The sequence below is a fragment of the Poecilia mexicana genome, unplaced genomic scaffold (assembly GCF_051168715.1).
Source record: "Poecilia mexicana isolate PSO_F unplaced genomic scaffold, ASM5116871v1 scaffold_9, whole genome shotgun sequence".
Lineage (NCBI taxonomy): Eukaryota > Metazoa > Chordata > Actinopteri > Cyprinodontiformes > Poeciliidae > Poecilia > Poecilia mexicana.
The window spans coordinates 31,737,601-31,758,155 of record NW_028263378.1 but is presented as its reverse complement, the minus strand read 5'-3'; the positions used below and the strand labels follow the sequence as shown (position 1 = coordinate 31,758,155).

The window sequence follows — 20,555 nt, the reverse complement described above, 5'->3', positions numbered from 1 at the left end:
GACATAACACCTGTCATGAACATGAATAAGCCTTCATGAATATTTATGACTGTTGTCATAAAGCGTCATTTGGTAAATTATGACACTTTTAATACAAAGTTGACATTATTCAAAATGTCTTTGTTATGACAACTTGACATTAACCAAGAAATCATTACTGTTTAAACTTTACCTTTAATAACATAAAGTTACCTCATTTTTAAAGTGCAATCAGTAATACTTTTATAACAAATTTATATCAGTAATGATTTCTTGGTTAATCATTTTAATAAAGCAGTAGCAGTGTCTCATTAAAAAAATGTTCTTTTTTAAACACTGCACATATCCAGGTGATAATGCTACTGCTTATGGAGAGTCACTTCAGCTCAGTGAGTTGCTCTTCGACTTGTGCGAGGACAGATTCCACTGATGTTAGTGTCATAGTTCTCACCTAACGGTGTTTTCTCTGCCTTGTTCTTAGATTTTCAAGATGCTCTCCTTTGCCAATCCTAAATCATTTTTGTGCCAGCAGCTCATGGTGATCATACCAGATACTCAACAGTAATCTACAAACTAGAAGATCACTCATCACTAGCACTTTGTCTGCGCTTGTGCAACATATTCCAGACAACATTTCACCACATACAACTCAGATATGCAGTCATATCTGAGTTCTTATAATATAGTGCTTTTGCTGTATTTCAATTCATTTCAATTCAATAACAAAGGACCCTTAGTGTTTGTGTTTACTGAAAATCCCCACAGAACTCGTACAGCTATCAAAGCTATCAAAGAGATTGAGAAACCCAGGGCATTCTCAAAAAAAAAAAAAAAAACAGAAGCCAAGATACCTTGAAGGCAATATTGGATTCTTAAATTCTGTATAATGTGGTTTAATGTTGTAGTGTACATGTTCATTTTCTAATTTTACAGCAAATAGGTAGAAGCTGCTGAACTTACGAAAATGCAAATGCCACCAGAGCCCCACTGACCACTATGAAGTCCAGAATGTTCCACAGGTCTCTGAAGTAAGATCCAGGATGGAGAAGCAGTCCAAGATCCACCATCTAAATTGTTGACAAAAATGGTGTTTAATCAGTTTGGTTCTAATAAATTCAGATGTTTTCAAATTACTTTATTACTTTTTTCAACTTTTTAGAAATCTGTGCTTATTCTATATTTCAATTCGATTCAAAAATACTTTATCATTCCAAAGTGAAATTAAATAGTGATGTAAGTCATATGGCCAAAGTACCTTTAGAGTAGCAGTGGGTGGTGATGCTGTGAGCAAGAAGGATCTCTGGTAGCAGTCTGTCTGGCAACAAATCTAACGGGGCCTCTGACTGAAGACTGCCATATTATAACAGCTCAGTATCCAGGCAGCAGAGACAATATTCCATAGCATGTCCTGGATAACCAGTCAGTTGTCTGTAAGCACTGCGAATCCACCTCATTTGCTTTTACAACTCTATTAAATTTCTTTTTGTGTGTAAAAGTTGAGGTGTTATCTAAGCTTTTGAGATGCTAATCACTTGTTTCCAGTTTTTGTCATGGTTATGTATAACAACTGTCTGAAAGTAAAAAAGTAACAACCAAAATCCTTACAGTTTCACAGCATCCAAAACCAAAGGCACCAACCGTCCAAATAATGAAACTATCAACTACCAATAAACAAACCAAGAATAAAGGTCTACAAAAACAACAAACCAGAACTAACATAAGAGACACACTCCAACATGCTGCCACCACGAGATGTGCATTTCATGTTGTGATCATTGATTCTGATTAGGGGTATCCTGACATAACGGTATCAGAATAAAGAAAGTTGGATAAACATGCCTATTGAGAAAACACTTTGAAAATTGTGAGTCATGTTATTTCCACTTTACAGTCCTGTAATATTTTGCATTGGTCTAATACATAAAATCCATATCAAATATACCATAATGCACAACAAAAGAGTTATGCATCCTCTTGCAAAGCACTATTGTGTCTTTGAAAACAGAGTAGAAAATGAGGAAGTCAGTGGTGGCGTCTTACTTTGATCACCATTTCGAATGTGAAAACCCCAGTAAAGGCATAGTCCAGATATTTGAGCACCTAAAAAAACAGACCATGTTGCATAAGTGTTAACACAGATGTGACACAATTATAGTTAACACAGTGTGAATTAAAATACAAATTGTAGAACAGATGGATCTGGAATTAGTGTACAGTATCTCAGCCCCACTGTCATTAAAGGACACCGTTCCTCCTCTTATCCTTTGGTCAGGAGTGATTTCAGCTTTACATGACCTTTTCATCTTTCATATTAGCCTTGCTGTTTCCTGATTATTTGTTTCTGCCATACACACTAGAAGATCTTAAATGGTGATACTGACTGAGTAAACTGTTGTGTTGACACAGTTACTACCTGCAGCAGAGATTCAGTGGAATCAATGAGCATCATGAATTTCTACTTCCTTCTGAAAGTCAATCACTTTTCAGGATTTTACTGAAGTCAGCTACTTTCTCTTCTCTCTACTGATGATGTGACCTGAGACAGTGATGTTTCTGTCTCAGAAGAAACGAGATATAAGTCACTCTACTCCACCCCTTTGTCCTAATTTGTACTGTAAATCCAGCCCTCCATGTTGTCTTCATGTCCTCACAACAGGGGGAGCTTTCATCAGCTCCTGCTGGAAATCCCAGCTAGGTGCATGATTACTGTCACTTTGAATATGCAGAGATCATTGAATTTATTCAACCTTTAAATGGCTGTATCCTGTTATAGGCACCAGACATGGAGTACAGAGGTGAGCTCAGAAGTTACTAAAAAGAGTTATTCATTTTTTAACTCACTCTTTTCAGTCACAAGGTAAACCTCCCACCAACAAAACAAAACCAACTAAAGGGAGCAACTGATTAGGTCTGTCTTACATTGTTGCGAGGGGCATTTGTCCAGACTGGATCTTCAGCTGCCAGAGCAATGCTGCTCATTGCGATAACAACCAGGATAGACATCTCAAAATACCGCAGGGTCACAATGTAGTGACATAACCGCCTCACCCTAAAGGGAGCGAGACAAAGAGACACAGTAAACAGCTGCAGCAACTGCTTGAAATTCTGTTTAAATGACTGTCATCCAACCAGGTTTGGTTCTGACAGGAAATGACATATCTCTTCAAAGACAATAAAACAATGTAAAAAAAAGAGGGAGAATTTTGAACAGTTTGAGTAGATAATGTTGTGTTTTCTTAATTTGTAATTGCGCTTAATGTGTTTTTGAATATGTTGTGTTTTTTGATCTGTTAAAATGGTTTGCATTCGAGAGTCACTGTATGAACTTCTTCCACTTTTACAATGTCTTACTTTTTTTCTGTTTAAAATCTTTTCAGCATTTTAACTCATTGAGATACAAGGTTTTACTTCCCAGACTGACCTTTTTTAAGCAAACAGATTGAATATATTACTGCATAAATTCTGTGGGTGTTGGTGAGATACGTGATAATAAATAAAGGGGAAAAAATACTAATATATTTGTATTGATAATGACAGCAGTTTTAATGTGCACACAAGTAAAATCATTTGCTGAAATTTGCTAAAATCATTCATGACAGCTGGATGGATTTGAGACTAGCTGCTTTCTTTCTTAGATTGTACCACTGGCTTCTGTGTTTAGCCATGTTTCTCTCTGACAAAGTTACTAATGGAGGGAGGGGGGGAGAGCAGGAAGGAAGGAAGGAAGGAGGGAAGGAACAGAGGAAGTGAAGAAGGAAGGAGTGATGGATGGAGAGATGGACGGAGCAGACTGAGGTGACTCACGGGTTGGTCTGTCCAAAGATAAACATTGAGCTGTAAGGTAAGATGGGTCTTGGTCCAGAGTGATATTGATCCTTCAGGTTCTTCTCATTCATAGGCATTGATTCATTGTCAGTATTCACTGTGAAGACAGAGAATAATGATTAACACATGGCAGTTAGTTTAACATGAGCCAACATTTTACAAGACAACATAAAATCTCCAAACAACCACTATGGAATAACAAGGAGACTTTGGAGAAATAAACCAATGAACTCAGGAAATAAATGTGCATTCTGAAGCCATTAGAGTACTAACTTTGTATCATAGTGATCTCTCCAGGTGTGGTGATAGTCACAGGGGGAATGCGGATGGAGGTCTGGCCTGTTCTTCTGACATTCTTCTGGTTGTCTGAGTCCTCTGGCTGGCCAGACGTTTCCAGAGAGCCTGGCTGCTGGGAAATGTCATCTGAGTCACCAAACCTGTTCCAAGAGAATCATGTTTATATTCCAGTGTTTCCATAACTCTGGTCACCTGAAACCTGACTCAGTAAGAGTTGATCCCTAAAAGAAAGAGCATTATTAGCTCACCACTACAGCAATTAGTGACATAAGTTGTGGGTAAAAATAATGCATTTAGGCATTAAATTGCTGTGATGATTTGGTGAAGTTGATTTTCTTATGTTCAAAGCTCCTCGTTTGTCCAGAACAAGGAGGGAAGGAGGTTTATGTAATTTGATGCCATGGAGAGCTACAGTGGTTCTGATGGCAAACATGGATCTGATCCTGTACTGACAAGGTGGTTGGTGGGTTTGTGTTTCAGATCAAGCTGTGAGAGCCACATTAACAGTTTTAACACTGTCAGTGTTAATACTTTTGATGACCTCTGTTAAGGTTTTTAACAAACTGTACAGATCCCTTCTTTCTGGGGTTCAGGGATGTTAAATGTGTCTGAATTTGAATTTTGTGTTGATCTCCTGCTGCTGACAGTAAACTAAATCAATAGCAGACAGAACTGAAGTCTGCCTGTTGATGAATAGTTGTACCTGTTAGTATTTGGCTCCTCTCTCTCAATTGACTCCTCTCCTTCAGCCCTGGACTGACTCCTCGACCCGTGTGTGTGATGCCTCCTCCTCTTGCCCTCCCTTTCCCCGTCCTTGTTAGATGATCGACCATCTTTACGGTGAACCCTGTGCTCGCCTCGACCCCCACCATTCACTGTCCCATTCCCCCCTCTGGACTGTCGATGTGAATGATGATGCCGATGCTCTCTCTCTCTTGTGCCCCCCCCACCTGCACTGTCGTCCATTGAACTGTGATGGTGATGCTTTCTGCTCCTATCGGTGCTGCAGGACCTCCCGCTCTTCCCCTCTTGTCTACAGCTGTAGTCATGGTTTTTGGAGTGGCTGTGATGGACGTGTTGCCTCCCATCTTTCCCACTGTCACCACCGCTGTCATTAGGCTCTTCTTTCACCTTAGCCCGCCCTCTGTCTCTGTGGCGGTGGTGACGGTGATGAGAATGAGGCGGAGCAGACGGTGGATCAGCAGCAGTCTCTGCTTCCTCCGGCGTGCCCGGCTTGTGACGGTGATGTTGATGGCCTCTCACCAACAGCCCATCGGAATGCCCTACAACTAGGGGCCGGTCAAGGTGGGTCTTCATGTCAGGCCGCATCTGAAGGCCAGAGGGGAGGCGGACACACTCCTCGGGATCATATAAGACCTCGCAGCTTGCCTGATTGTGCCTCCTCAGCTGGCTGGCTTTCTGCTCCCAGACAGACATCGTCTTGACTGACCTCTGCTGCTCATTGCTAAGTAAAAAGGAAACCAAAGATCAAAAATTAAAATAAAATAAAAAAAAAAACATGACCACTGAAACACTGATATTACATAGTAATGCACAATATAATTTCAATTCTGTTCTTGTTTTTTTGTAGACAAAGGATTTACAGTTAGCATTTTCAGTGAAAAACAGATTTTCATTATGAGTCTTTATGGTATATAAACTCAAAAGTACAACATTTTGTAATCCCATGATGACACAAATTGTATTTTAATGCTGAATGATTGATAACATGTGCAATGGGGCTTTGAGCACAGTGGAAGACTAGTACCAGAGATCCCAGTCTGCTGTGGAAAGAGCTGCTCATGGTCATGGCTGAAGTTCAAGCATGGTTCCATTACCATGCTTTGATACACAACCATTTGAAATGTATTTTCAGATTACAATAAACCGAGGAAGTTGTATGCATGCACCTTTTGTAGTTAGTTCCAGTTTCCCCTGATGTTACAGATACAATTCCAGGTTAATATGCCAGTAATAGAGCAGATGTCAATCTGTTCACAGCACAGTCTATGATGGCAACTGAAAAAGGTCAAAATCCAAGAAGTTTCAAATGGAAAACAAGATGAACAGAAAAGCCTGAAATGTGTTATGAATAAAAGGTAGTTCTGATTTAATCACATGGTCTGTGACAACATGGATATGTATGTTTTGGCCAACATCATTGGCCAACTTGTGTGAAGACAGCTGGGTTTTTACCTCAGGTAGTGATGGACTGGGGTGCAGACATAACTCCTACAGCACAAACACATAAAAAGGAAGCGATACTGAAATACAGAGGGGGGGAGAGGGAGACTTGAAAGGGAAAACAGAGATTATACATAAAAGCACAAAAGAAGACAGGGAGGGGTTCCATTTCTGAAAACTAAAAATAGGATGAGCAGCATATAGCAAAAAAAAATAAAATAAAATAAAAGTGCTTTTTTCTTGCTCCTGCTTTAACATTCATTAATGTTCTTCTGCAGATGCTTGAATATGTTGTAGGCTTCAAGGGAATTACGTTAGTCTGGTTTAAATAGTATGAAATAGTGAACAGCTAGTTCATGGTAAGAAGCTTTACTTCTTTATGTTAGTTATGGAGTACCTCAGGGTTTGGACCAATTCATCTTACATATCTGTTAACTTAAAATACATTTCCATTGTTAAGGTGATGGCCTTTGTTGTTGTTTTTTTTTTCTTTTTTACTTTTTGATTGTGACAAGATAGAAGCAACCATCTTTACACCAGAGTACCAAATAATTATGTGTGATTTTATACTTCGATCATGTTCGAAATAAAATAAAATTGAAAAAAAAAAATAGATAAAAGACACAAACTACTTAGTCAGTCACTTCATCTGAATGGCAACATCTTGTTCTCCAGTACAAATATAAGGATCCTTAGTGTACCAGGACATGTCCTTTAAATCTCATACTAGACAAACTTATGTGATTTCTAATTTCTTTCACAAATTAGAAACCCAAGATCCAAGAATGCAGAAAAACTATACCCCATAAATGTGTTATTTGAATGCTGGGCTACTGTATTTCTTTATTATTGAACCAAAAAAAAAAAAGATGTTGCAGCAATTATTAAAAGGACACAAGGACAAAAATCCCAAACACATGGAGCCAGTTGTAGCGAGGACTGTTCATTCCTCTACACTGTAGAAACAAAACAGTAGCTGCACAAGAGGATGGCTCAACACATCAGAACCAACTCATCAGGCCAAGACTCAGCAGTTTATCTACATCTCAAAGACTAAAGACTCTCCTTTGAAGACAACAATGTGCACCTTGAACATGGTTTGAGAGAGCAGTGAAAGAAACCATCTAAGTGAAACGTGAAAACCAAACAACAACAAAGATGTTCAAGGTGTAAAGTTCCATCTTTTCGCCTGGTCTCAGGCAGCTTCACAGAAACTTGCACCTTGAGATGTGATTAACACACTGCACAAGTTGACACACTTGTCTGGTTAGTGACCTCCATTACTCTCAGTGTGACTCTTTCTGATTAAAATGTGTAAGATAAGCCTGAGACTTCCAACCTAAGTTTAAGAACTGAAGAAGCTTTTTGGAAGAACACTGAAATGTCTTCAAGATAACAAAAGAGGTCCAGTTGCCTTCATTTGTAACTTTGAAAACAATAAGCTGTCAGCAGAGGTTGTCTGGACATCTGACCAGGGAGCTTCCTTTCAGTGTTTTCTAGATCCGGTACAGGTCCACTCATCTAAAACCATCATGTTAAGTAGAAACTTCACAAACCAATGACTAGAGATGTTGGATCAAAGCCAAATGTTATTTTTATCAAAAGAACATCAACGTTCAAAGTTAATATGATAAATACAAAAGTTGAATTTTGTATTTCAATGATCTGGCACTGGAATATTCAGCAGTAGGTTGGAGTTACTTCACAGTCAGAATAGTTGATAGGCCAGGAGATTGTTGCTTCAACCCAGCAAGGTAGGTATTTAGCACTGGTGTCTAAAACATATATATTCTTCAAACACAAAATATTCCTCTCTAAATGCTGTTCAGAGTTTTTGGGTAAATATTACCGTAAATCCTGTCAAGCCCTAAAGGGCTAAAGGGCTTGACAGGATTTCAAGGCTTTTATTTCTAAATTCAGTGGAAAGGACAGGAAGTCTTGTTGACCTGAGGGACTCTGCTAATCTGTTACTTCAGCCTAAAGACAGGCTTACTTTAGACAAGACTTCCTGTCCTTTCCACTGAATTTAGAAATAAAAGAAGAAACTTAAAGCATTAAAAAAAAATAAGAAAAGGTTCACTTACGTTGTGATTGAAATGTTAGCAGCCAACATAGGGCTGACTTCCTGTACCTCTTTAGCCTTCTGAAGAGCCAGCTTTTTGCTGATTGCCTCCTCCTGCTCCTCTTCATCCTGAATAGTAGATCAAATGTAAGTAAATAGAACAAAATAGAAGAGATTTCTAGTCTATGTGTGAAAATGTTCCCCTACACATGTAAAGTATTCATATGGAGTGGACTGATCCACTTTTTCCACTTTCAACACTGATACATATATCTGAGGTTTGGTGTCAATCAATACCAATATGATAGAGAAAATCTGTACTGAATTGATTTTAAACACAAACATAAATGTACTGAATTGCAAATTTGCTTGATACCTCTGCACCAGGACACCACACTTAAATACACCAATAACTTCACAAGAATCACCAAAAAAGCAAAAACAACACAACTTTAATCTGTTGATTCAGCGCGATTAGGAGTGTAACAGTCAATTAATGGAAAAGAGTTGTTTCATAAATAATAAAGAAACTGACAAAAACAACAGCAAACATCCTATCAAATGTTTCAGAAAGTGCAATAAGGAATTTTAAATATAATATCAAAAAATAAGCCAGGGAAAAAATATAACATGATAGGCAATGTTTTATTTCAGCTCAAAGAAAGTCTGATGTAAATAAGTGTTTTATTTTAGGTGTTACAGATAGGCTACTAGGTGAAGTTATTCTGAGGCGCATCGCCTCATCACCATCATGTGGAACTCAGTATGGCTGCAGCAGCACAGCTCCAGGCCGGGCAGAATACAGTTCTGCATCCCGGTGGTTTGCTATGTATCATTCTAAAACAATAAGTAACATTTTATAGAAATTGGATAAGAAATATGGGGACTACAACCATTTTTTGTGACAGATTCCTGTTCATCTTGCTTTAGAACAGTATAGTTTTGTGGACATCACTCAATGCATAATAATGGCATCTACCAGGTTCACGTCACGAGCTGTAGCAGCTGATAGGTGACGTCTAATCCAATACATCGATGGTCGTTCTACACTCCAACTGTCCTCTCTTGAATCAAGTGCTCAAGTTTTTTAGCACTTGTAAATAAATTAGATGACTTTTTTACATTTCTTAGTATGTTCAATAGCTGCTAAAAGGTTTTTATTTTCAAAAGGTACTGAAATCTGAAAAGCATAATCAGGATGTATAATTTATTGAATAATACTGTATGGCATTCATATTTAAGTTTTGGCTGTATTCTTGGCACAAAACAGGCCTTCCACCTGTGGGTGCATCAGCCCCCTCCTCTTCCCCACAATGTTTACACTCTGCCACATATACAATCTGGATTTGTTAGCCAGATTGGAAAAGTGCAATGCTCACTTTGTGCATAAGGTTTATATAGCAAAAGGTACAGAAGTCCATAGATGCAATCTGGGATCATCCCTCAACATCTAATGATGAGCCTGAATACCTTTGTAAGCTCCTGGGCATTTGCAAGGTTATCAACAGCGATGGCCAAGAACACATTGAGCAGTGTGTCTGGTTAATATGGCTCAGGGAAAAGAATGTCAAAGAACAGGAAAAAAAATCAGTACTAACAGTCAGTACAGTCAGTACTACCAACTACATATTCTGTAAAATCCAACTGCATGAAACTAGGACTTAAATGGGTAGAATTGGCTCATCAAAGTAGGATACAGTTTCCAAAAAGAGTGAGAATGATGAAATAAATGGAGGAGAACATCCCTCCATGCACACCACCATGAGATTTTATCCCATGGTACATGACAGCATTCCAGTCCTCCCCAGTTAGAATCTAGAAGACAGACAAAACCTGCTTATAGAGTCCATCTCACATGAGAAGATTTAAAATCTAAATAAACACATAAAAAATAGAGGATTGGTATTTACCTGAAACACAGTGAGAATAGCAGCTGGGAATGTGTCAAAGTTGGTTGTCGGAGTTTCATCCTCAAAGTTAAACCTGGAGAGAGGAGAAAATATCCTGAATCCCCCCCCAGCTCTTCTTCAGATGAAAGATGATTTCTCTCTGGGTTCAGTTTCATTACTGTTCCAGAAAACTCTCTGCTGATGTCAGCTGAGGTCTGAAACCCAGTTCTTTAGAAACCAAAGTGTCTTTGACAATAAACAAGTGAGATGGCAACATTTTCAGTTTTAATTCAGTTGCATAATAATTCTGCACACTAATAGTTGCACACTAATCATGCACACATAGATATTGTTCCAAGAAAGCCAAAATCTCACTTTTATTTTTTCTTAAATATTCAAGTTTGAAAGGTTAACATTTTGTATTGACCAAGAGAGGTTTAATTTTATTGTTCAACAATAAAATTAAACCTCAAAACTGTTGTTGTTATTTTTGGAATTTGGTTGTTAAGATACAGCTAAACATGTTTTAACAATTGGTTCTTTAAGACACATTAAATGTCAAAAGTCAGGAGAAAATAGGATTATTTTAAATGAGATACTAAAAACATTAGCCCAGTGCCGTGTGAGTCACAATATGGTGTGGTTTATCGAAAATTCACATTCAACAGGAATTCATCTTTAAACTAAACAATTACAACAAACTACATAGAAACATGTCCAAAACAGACTCACTGTCCACCAAACAACTGCATTCCCAGCAGAGCAAAGACCACGATGAAGAGGAAGAGCAGGAACAACAGACTGATGATGGACTTCATAGAGTTGAGTAGGGATACCACCAGGTTCCTCAAAGAGTTCCAGTACCTACACACACAACCACATGAATGCACAGCATTTATAAGATCTAATCAGTCTGAAACAGCCACACAGTTCCAGTGACTGACTTGGTAACTTTGAAGATCCGGAGTAGTCGCAGCGCTCTCAGGACACTGATGCCAAATGAAGCCCCAGGTTTGATGGCAGCCCAGACCACCTCAAAAATACTCCCAATAATGACCTGCAAACACAAGCAAATAAATGCCACAGGCATATATTGACACATATATTGGGTAAAAATCACTGAGGTTACAAATCATATTCACATGCAGTGACAAAGTTCCCAGCAGTGCAGGATGCCTCACCCCAAAATCAAAACAGTTAAAAGAAGAGTGGAAGTAGCTCTGGGGTCCAAGGCCGTACATTTTCATGGTCATCTCAGCCAGGAACAAGCCCAGAAACACAAACTCGGCCAGGTCTTTCCATGGAAATGAGCAAAAACACTAGTATTAAATCTGGTCTTCGTGGGATTTAAATACTTGATCCAAGTGTAAATTTGCTTGGAGCTGATGTGATATGCTTATGTTCTCTGAACAATACTACACAGGGTTTGCTTCAGGATAGATGTGGTTCTCATACAAATACATATATAGTTCTGTCTCATCCACTTATGTAAAAAAAAACAAAAAACAAACTTGTTGGTATCCCTGAATGATCATTGAGACTTTCTTAGACATGATGTTTCATTATGTTTCAAAATTATGTTTCAAAATGAACCTTAATGAAAAACGTTCCACCATGTCTGACCGACTTATGGAGATGAACAAAAACATTCTGGAATTTGCGATGCAAGAATAAATAAAAGAAATGTAACAATCAAGAATTTACTGACTGATTTCAGTCTGACCTGCTGAGTCTGATTTTCTTTCAAGAGACAAACTCATACAAGTTGATCTATGTTACATTTTTTAATTCAGCAAACTAATTCAAAACACTTTTGACCTTAGAAGAAAAATGTGCACTTGATCAGGATAATTACTGACAAAATTATCCACTTCTTTATGGAGCAAAGCATTTCTTTTTAACATTTTTAGTGAAAGCCAATTCAAATGCATCATGTTGTTAGCTGATGCATACAAACCTACTAATAACCATTTAGAGCCAATTAAGGGAAACTTTGACTACTTGCCAGCTAATTGGTTTATCACTATTGAGTACAAGTAACGTTTACATTCTGTGGTACATGGCACTGAAAAAGTTTATTACAATATTTAAACCATTATAGAAATACAACAGATCTGAAGATCTTCTAACAAGTTTTAACCAGAGGAGTTTGATTTGTAGTTTGTTTTGAAGACATTCTGGTGATGAGAAAATTATCCTTTTAAAAACAACTTCACATAATGTGTGGTTAGTAGAGTCAATAGAATCTATTACCAGTCATTCAAAAAGACTTAACTGACTCATTAACATGTTAACTGCTACTCACATAATGCATATGTAAGCCACTCTGGCTGGTCATAGTGCACTATAGCTACACACAGAGTGTTGAGGCCAACAAGACATAATACAGTCCAGTAAAACGTCTGGGATTTGACCAGGTGGCGGATGGTGAAGCGAATTCTCTTCTCCTTCCTCCTCAGGTAAGACGAGCTCTCGTTCTTGCTCTTCACACTCGCTCGTGCAAATGGCGACCCTGGGGGGGCAGTAGGAATGAAACACACAGAGATGCCAATAAAGTTCACAGTTCACAGAACTGTACAGAACTGTGATAGTTACTTTTCTGAATGACACACTAGTGTGCTTGAAGTTGATACCATCTAGACTAAGAGGAAATGTCTAGTGCATCTCGATAACACCATCATGTCGGACTTCTGCTGGGAGACCTGGCAACGAGGTTCATGGTCCTGTGATGTCATCGCCTTTCACTCATGTCTTTGTTTTGTCTGAATGTTGCTATGTGCATACTTCCCTAATGTGCTCTTTCCTCTTTTCATTACTTGTTAGAAATTGTGGAGTACTTACTTACTACTTAACTCAGAAAAGCAATTAGAACAAACTTAGAATCCAGAGACTCACTATTTAGACCAATTCTATACTTTTCAGATTATTCTGGTTTATTAGTAATATTAGAAATTGTGGAATACTCGTTACTTTAGAGAAACTGTGGAGTACTCACTATTTGGACCAATATTGTCTAAATATTGGTCCAATATTTTAGATTAGTTTTTGGTAAATCCTTGTACTAATGACGTCAGTCCGCAACAAAGATGTACAAGTTTGAGGTTCCACCCTGGATTCCTTACTGCATATCTAATCCTTCTTTCTGTGTTCTCTTTAATGTAAAGCAATGGTTAAACAAACCACTAGTGCCACATAATCTAAAGAAAGTACTGGAAGCTACAAAATATGTCTCAGAAAAGAAATCCTTCAAATATATATTTTCACCTTTAATGGCACTCATGTAAAACTCCAGCAATATTCTAGGAGCATTCAATGTGACAGTAAAGTTTTATTTCTGTCTTTTATTCTGTATGGCATTCAGAAGGTATGCTGTATATATTCTGCTCACCAACTGATGAAATGTCAGTGAAATGGTCCTCCCCTTCTTCTGCATTGATGAGGTCATTCTTACTCTTCTTCGTTCTTTTCAGCACTGCAAAAAAATGGAACCAAGTAATAATTTCCTGCTATGACATTTGATGCGTCTCACGTAGGAAGGCTTTCTGCAGGTCCTTTGTCTCCTCATAACTTCCAATTTAAAAAAACAAACTCTTTAATAACAGGTAGATCAGCTCACTGTATTGGTGCATTTATTTAATAAACATTACAATATAATTATTTTACGACTAAAGGTGGACGATCACAAGCTCCTCCATTTTTAAATGAATGCTTTGGTTGGCTTTGTTGAACTGTGATTTGATGTGAGGCAGTCAGCCTGTGCTGACGGCAGCCCTCACCAGAGTTGGGGTTATGTTTCCTTTTGTACCACGCTCCATCCAGAGACTTCTCCTCAGCGTTCTTGTCTTCTTCAGCCAGCATCACCTCTTCTGTAACACATTTACACTTCATACAGTTTCCAATAAAATACTTTCCTGTATACTAACTTTATTGTGTGTCTGTGGCTGATGTATGTGTGTATGTGTGAGTAACCAACCTGCTTTACAGATCCACTCCAAATAACCAGTCAGCTCTCTTTCAATCTGCTGCTGTCGACGAAGCTTCAGGAATTCTTGCCTCTTCTCCACACGCTCCCTTTCCTTTGCAAACTCTCTTTAGAAATCCCAGAAAACAAGAAAACACACAAACAGACAAGAATGGTTATTAAATTTGGAAGAAAAATAAAACCAACAAACTAACTATGGATCCTGGAGTTCTTAACTTCCTACAGTGGAGGAAAGTTTTTCCAGTTTTGCTCACCTAACCTGAGAACCAGGCTCAGCCATTAGTGACTGAGCCTGGTTTTGCTGGAGGTTTCTTCCTGTCAGTAATTCTGTGAGTATTTCATTCCCACTGTGTCCACATGCTTACTGAGGAACAAGGGTTGGTTTTCTTGAATAGGTAACTTTTTGGGGGGTTTATAGCTAATTGAAATTGATTGCATTATATGTCAATATGGTTGGAATAAGACATCACACTACAATGATTGAATTTCACTACAGTGAACTGAACTAATTGAACTAAATTTTGACCCATTTGGATTCTACATAACCAATCATCTTTGTCTTGAAACTATATAAATAAAGTGACCTGAGCTGAGCTTACAATAGAAGTTGTGTATTGTCATGTTCAATGAGGAGGGAGGGAACTGAAATATGAAGGAAATTACAGAGAAAGGAGGAAATGGAAAAAAGTTCAAGATGGAGAAGACAGACTGAGAGACGGAGCATGTAGAAGGAAAAAGAGAGAGGAAGCCAGTCCTCTCCAGTCCATTCCCACTCTCTGATTGGTGCGTCCAGGGGAAACCTCTATCCTGCATTGCAGTGGATTTCTGCCTCACTTTGTGTGAGCGTGTGTGTGTGTGTGTGTGTGTGTGGGGGTGTGTGTGTGTGTGTGTGTGTGTGTGTGTGTGTGTGTGTGTCTGCATGTGTGGGCCGTTCTCAATCTAATTTTGTGGGCACCATCTTCATGTGTGGCTGCAGGAGTGTGTGTGTGTTTCTAGGAAGATAGTTTCCAGTACCACACTCTTCCACTTCCTGACAGATACTCCTCAGAGTGAGCACATCACACTGCCTTTACAACAAATAGGACACTTCAACGCTTCCACTTACACACAGCCCACAACGTTTTCTTTCTCTGGAGCTATACTGACTGAAATGTCTGTGGTGATGACACATGGGTGCATGTGAGGACAGAAACGGGAAAGGAATGTTACCATGGTAGAGGATCAGACCAGGACACAGAAGATCTGGTCTGATGAGTCATGATTTCTCTTTCATCACATGAACAGCCTGGTCTGCTTACCTGCTTCCCCACAGAAAGAAAACAGGTAACATTCGACATGGTTTGCTGAACCTTGGATTGTTCTGCACATATGACTGCTGCTTTCATATGTACTCCCTATATATGTAAAAATATTCATATCACTCGCAATGGTTTCTTGTGCTACATTCACACAAGCAGACACTGTAATACTCCTGCTCAATTCTTAATAAAACCCTACAAATACTGAGTTTTACAGAACTCAAGCAGAGAGTTCCTGTTACTGGAAGCAGGAAGCAATCACATCCACTACTGCCCATGAACTCAATATTTTTCACTGTGGTTTATTTTCACTGTGATAGAACTAGACTGATAAAATGTATATCATATCAAAAAGTCAACTATCAAGAATAAATCATATTGTTACAATCATTTCATAAGGAGTGGTGAAAATGTTCCAGTTCAACTTTATCAGGCAGATCATGTATTTGAGAGCCGGATTCTACTGTCTTAAGGGCCAGAACTGTAGAAAACGATACGAAACAACAAAAAGAAAAAATAAGGAATTGATTGAGCCATAAGATTAATTTTTTACCAAGTATGCCTGAAATGTTGTGTTTGTTTCAGTCCCAGCCAACAGTTTCATAAACTAAACATAGTTCTAATCTGCACAGAAGTGAAGATGAGTGGAAATACATTCCTACGTACATGATTATTTGGATTTAACTGACACATCAGTCCTTGGCCTGCCTACACCAATGGGATTATAGCTTTGTGAATGTCCCTGAGGGCCCTGGGGGTCTAAGGCCTCTGAAACCTGCATGTCTGTGCCCCCACACTCCTCACCCTATAAAGATCAGATCATGGCCTTTCAACAGAGACAAGGCCCCTGCAGGGCCCAGTCGGACAGCATCATTGACCTTCACTTCACCAGTTCAGTGTAAATCCTTCTGACAACTTCCACAGAGAGAACCGGAGATCTGAGCAACAACAGAGAAGAGGAGGCAGGTGAAGGCTAACTACCCTCTAAGGCTTCCATACAGTATCTGTTGATGAATTACAATAAAAAATGTATGTGTATATCAAATGATTAAGAATAATTCAACCAGTTAAGTGCATAAACATTTTAAAATGTTATTTTGAATTTGCAGATAACTAAACTTTTTTTTTTCAGACACCCGTGGACGGAGGAAGATGGACAAATCAGATCTTAGCCTCCCTCATAGTCTCACTCAGTGTAAACAAAGGAGTGCATAAAGCTGAACAGCAAAACATTTATATTTCATCTCTGTTGGGAGCAACTGAATTAACATAAATTTGCTCTTCACATTTCTATTAAAAGATGAACATGAACATTTTCAAATGTAACCTAGTGAACAGCTCTTCTCTGCTTTTAAAGCAAATCTCAACAAAATAAAAAAAAAAACACCCACAAAATAAAAACAAAAAATCCTTAGACAGCAAAGATGCAATTATTTTCAAACACTTGATCCAATTTATTAATTTGTTCCAGATTAGGTTACACATTATAAATGTATAACCCTTATAATGTATATAAAGGTTATACATTTAAAGTTTGAGTAATGGAGTAAACTTTACCTGTTAAATTGTTTCCTCCATAACCCAGACAAAAGGAAACAATGCAGATGATGTTGGACAACAAATTTTACATTTGACTGCAACTACATTTTTAGATCTTACAATACACTTAGTCAGTATGAATTGTATTTGATTTTAATGTGAGTTTAATGCCATGTTGATTAAACCAATGGCTTTAACTTCAAGTCTTAAGGACCTTTTCTTTGGCAAAATTAAATTCAAACTGAAAATAAATAAGTGATAAATTCTTCAAGTATTATAAACAGTTCTCAGAGGACAAAAAAATAATAGCTGTAATACATAAAAGAAGCTTCCTGCTAAAGAACACAAACCTGAATACTGAATACTGAAGATTCTGTTCATAAAACATTATCTTCATATTGTTTTACGTTAGTAAAAGATTGTGTTTTATGAACATTATTAAACATTACTTTAATGTTACTTTTTATGTTGATAATAAAGTAATCCTTTATTATGAACAGTATGAACAGCAAAGTAATGTTACATAGGACAACAAAAACATAGATGTCTCATGTCCATGATTCAGTGCTAACGGTTCTGACACACGGTTATCTACCTTTGCTGATTTGATAAAGGAGCAGAATGACACTGAACAGATCTGAACACCACATGCAGTCAGCCACAGCTCTCATGAATTAATCATTAAATTAACATTTCAATAAAGTCTTAATATTTTATTGGTTCTGCCACATATGTGGAATTCACCTAAATTAGTAAGAGCAAGAAAAGTGTAAACCCTGGAGGAGAACGTTCTAAATGCTGGATGTCAAAAATCTACAGAACATTTCTAAGTGCAAATGTTTCAGCTGCCATCACACTCTTTCTTTGCTGTCTATGCTGTGATTTAGACATGTTACCTGGGGCCTATCATGAGGTAAAGAAGAAGATTTTGTGGAACATCAATTCCTATTTTATATTCTGTCATGTTTATGTTGCTATGCACACAACTTAAAACAACAGTCTGCCAGTCCAAAATCCTAATATTAGCTAATGAGCTGAATAGTGCGAAGATTGACTTGCTACATGGGATTTCTTATAAAAGGGGATTAAAATAAAATGGATTTTGATTGGTGTAGAGGTCAAGTAGTTTGGCAAATGAAAAATGAGCAGTGCAGTGCAAGGTCTGCACTGCTCATCTGCAGATTTTATCCTTGCAGACAGTTATGAGAAAAAGCAGAGAATATGTAACTAATGTGTTTTCAATTACCTCTATAAAAGGGTAGTTTTATACCAAACATGCTCTCAACCAAGCATGTTTGGTTGAGAGTTTTTTTTTTTAAAAACCTGCTGTACAGAAGAAGAGAGCCCTCTGTTCAGGTCTGTTTGCAGTCCGTACTCACCCTGACAGCACGCCCAGCACCAGGTTGAGCATGAAGAACGACCCGATGATGATGAGAGGGATGAAGTAGAGCCAGTTCCACATGTTCCCAGAGGCATCATTGGCCTGAACACAAACACACAGACACAGAGGTTTAATGACTCGTCCCTATCATTACACTTAGAACTATTTTCTATCTGTATTTACATATATATTAACTATCCTAAAACCATAGTAGTCTATGTGTCTATGTGTCTGTTGCTAGGGCTACGGTTAGGGCATATTCAACCTGGAAAGTCTCACACACAAAGAGAGTGGGTATTAGAAAGTTTAATTGACAAATCAAAGTCTTTGGCGCTCGGACCCAGGAGGAAGACGTGGCGATGAAAACAGAGAGAATGAGCCACTGTCTATGAAGATTAGAGACGCTTCCCTTCCCCCAGGGCCCAGACACTGCTGGTGGAGAGGATGCAGAAGATACAGTGATGGGTAAGAACTAACTCCATGGGTGTGTCCAGTCATCATGCTGTTCAGCAGCAAGACGGGTTCAGTGATTTGGTGAGAAATGTGTAAAAGTACCCGCCAATAAAGCAATAAACTTTCTGAAGTTGCTGGTTTGTAAGTGCACAGAAACAAAACCCTTAGTCATGCCCTGTAGTCTGAAGGGATTAAAATACATGTGCTTGATTGAATCATAAATTACAGAAAATACAAAAAACTTTGTTTGATTTGCTGTCAGACAGAAGGAAAATAAGTATTTGTGCTTTTATATAAAGTATGTAACTGTCAAAGATAAACAGGCTTTCCAGTAGAAACCTGCTAGGAAAATGGATACTGCAGCACCTGAGCATCATTTATAAGCGAGTTAAGCAGGAAACAATCAATTACTAATGTAGAACATGCAACACTGAAGCTTTTTTTCTCTTTTTTGAGAGAGATTTCAGGACATGCATGGTATTGCTCTCAGTAATGTATTAGACTGGGATTCATTATCTGCAAATCTGTATTCTTAAGATAAATCTTTGATAATTATTTCAGTTTCAGTGTAAATATTTACATCTCATGAATTTGGAAATGTGGTATGTCATTCAACCTGATTTGCCAAAGACACCATGCAGATAACAGTGTTAAAGACGGTATAGCCTGAGCGCTAAATAAGAAGACCTGATCTGATCCGATCCAAAGACATCAAACCACACATCTGGAACTATTTATCTCAATACAGATGTTTTCTGTAGTAAAGCTCACATTGTACAGGATGTCCACCCATCCTTCCATGGTGATACACTGGAAAACAGTGAGAATGGCAAACAGGATGTTGTCAAAGTTTGTGATCCCAAAGTTAGGTCCAAGCCAGTACTCTTCACAGATATTCCCTTTGCCACAGGTCCTTGCTGGAGGTTCAGGTCCACAAGGGAAATCTGCCACCTGCTCGTCTATAACCATAAACACACACACACATATATACAGAGTTAAACACACCAACGAAAAAAAAGTCCAGATTTTCACATTGGGTCTGTAATAAAGAAATTATTTGCAGCTTGCAGCTTTGAGGCAGATCAACTTATGATGACTAAAAAGCTGACAAATTCAAAAAAGACAGATCTTTTGGGATATTGTCTGTCTGCAGGTCCCACAATCCATCAAATGTGACTCACTGATATGCATAAGAAGCATAGGAGTGCCTAAACAAACAAGTATTATAGCTGGAAAAGCTACAGATTCATCACTTTAGTAAACAGTTAAAAAAATTCTCCTTTCAAACTGATAAGTGTTCAAGAGGGACATGAATTTAGATGAAACCCTATTTGTGTTGATCTTGCTTACTTGTTCCATTCTTGAAGCATGTTCGATGAAATTTGCCAATGTAGAAGTCCAGGCCAATGATAGCAAACATGAGAATGGCGAAGAAAAGCAGCATTCCGATCTGGAGCAGAGGTACCATCGCTTTCATAATGGACTTCAACACCACTTGAAGGCCTAAGAACAAATATGACAAACACCTTAAAGCAAAGCACATTCAAAGCTTAAAAAAACATATTTAGAATATTTTATGCTCTAAAGTTTTAAGTTGGTCGGACTTCATTTTCTCAAGGTGAATGCATAATAGGAAACAGGCTGATACAAACTAGAAATATTCTGA

The 20,555-nt window shown here is 38.1% G+C and overlaps 1 protein-coding gene across 1 annotated transcript in view; it reads right to left on the bottom strand.

Annotated features, from left to right (window-relative positions):
- cacna1ba (calcium voltage-gated channel subunit alpha1 Ba) overlaps positions 1-20,555 on the bottom strand; it is a 69,389-nt gene that overhangs the window by 29,020 nt on the left and 19,814 nt on the right. The window contains exons 5-25 of the mRNA XM_088009150.1: positions 20,240-20,392; positions 19,661-19,848; positions 18,435-18,538; positions 14,210-14,325; positions 14,013-14,102; positions 13,627-13,708; positions 12,542-12,759; positions 11,418-11,530; positions 11,181-11,293; positions 10,969-11,100; positions 10,258-10,330; positions 10,045-10,162; positions 9,818-9,885; positions 8,370-8,476; positions 6,298-6,333; positions 4,805-5,566; positions 4,078-4,241; positions 3,784-3,901; positions 2,899-3,028; positions 2,020-2,079; positions 940-1,046 (exon numbers count right to left, since the gene is read on the bottom strand). Of these exons, the coding sequence (XP_087865276.1) occupies positions 940-1,046; positions 2,020-2,079; positions 2,899-3,028; positions 3,784-3,901; positions 4,078-4,241; positions 4,805-5,566; positions 6,298-6,333; positions 8,370-8,476; positions 9,818-9,885; positions 10,045-10,162; positions 10,258-10,330; positions 10,969-11,100; positions 11,181-11,293; positions 11,418-11,530; positions 12,542-12,759; positions 13,627-13,708; positions 14,013-14,102; positions 14,210-14,325; positions 18,435-18,538; positions 19,661-19,848; positions 20,240-20,392 (3,052 nt within the window). The remainder of the gene's footprint in view (positions 1-939; positions 1,047-2,019; positions 2,080-2,898; positions 3,029-3,783; positions 3,902-4,077; positions 4,242-4,804; positions 5,567-6,297; positions 6,334-8,369; positions 8,477-9,817; positions 9,886-10,044; positions 10,163-10,257; positions 10,331-10,968; positions 11,101-11,180; positions 11,294-11,417; positions 11,531-12,541; positions 12,760-13,626; positions 13,709-14,012; positions 14,103-14,209; positions 14,326-18,434; positions 18,539-19,660; positions 19,849-20,239; positions 20,393-20,555) is intronic.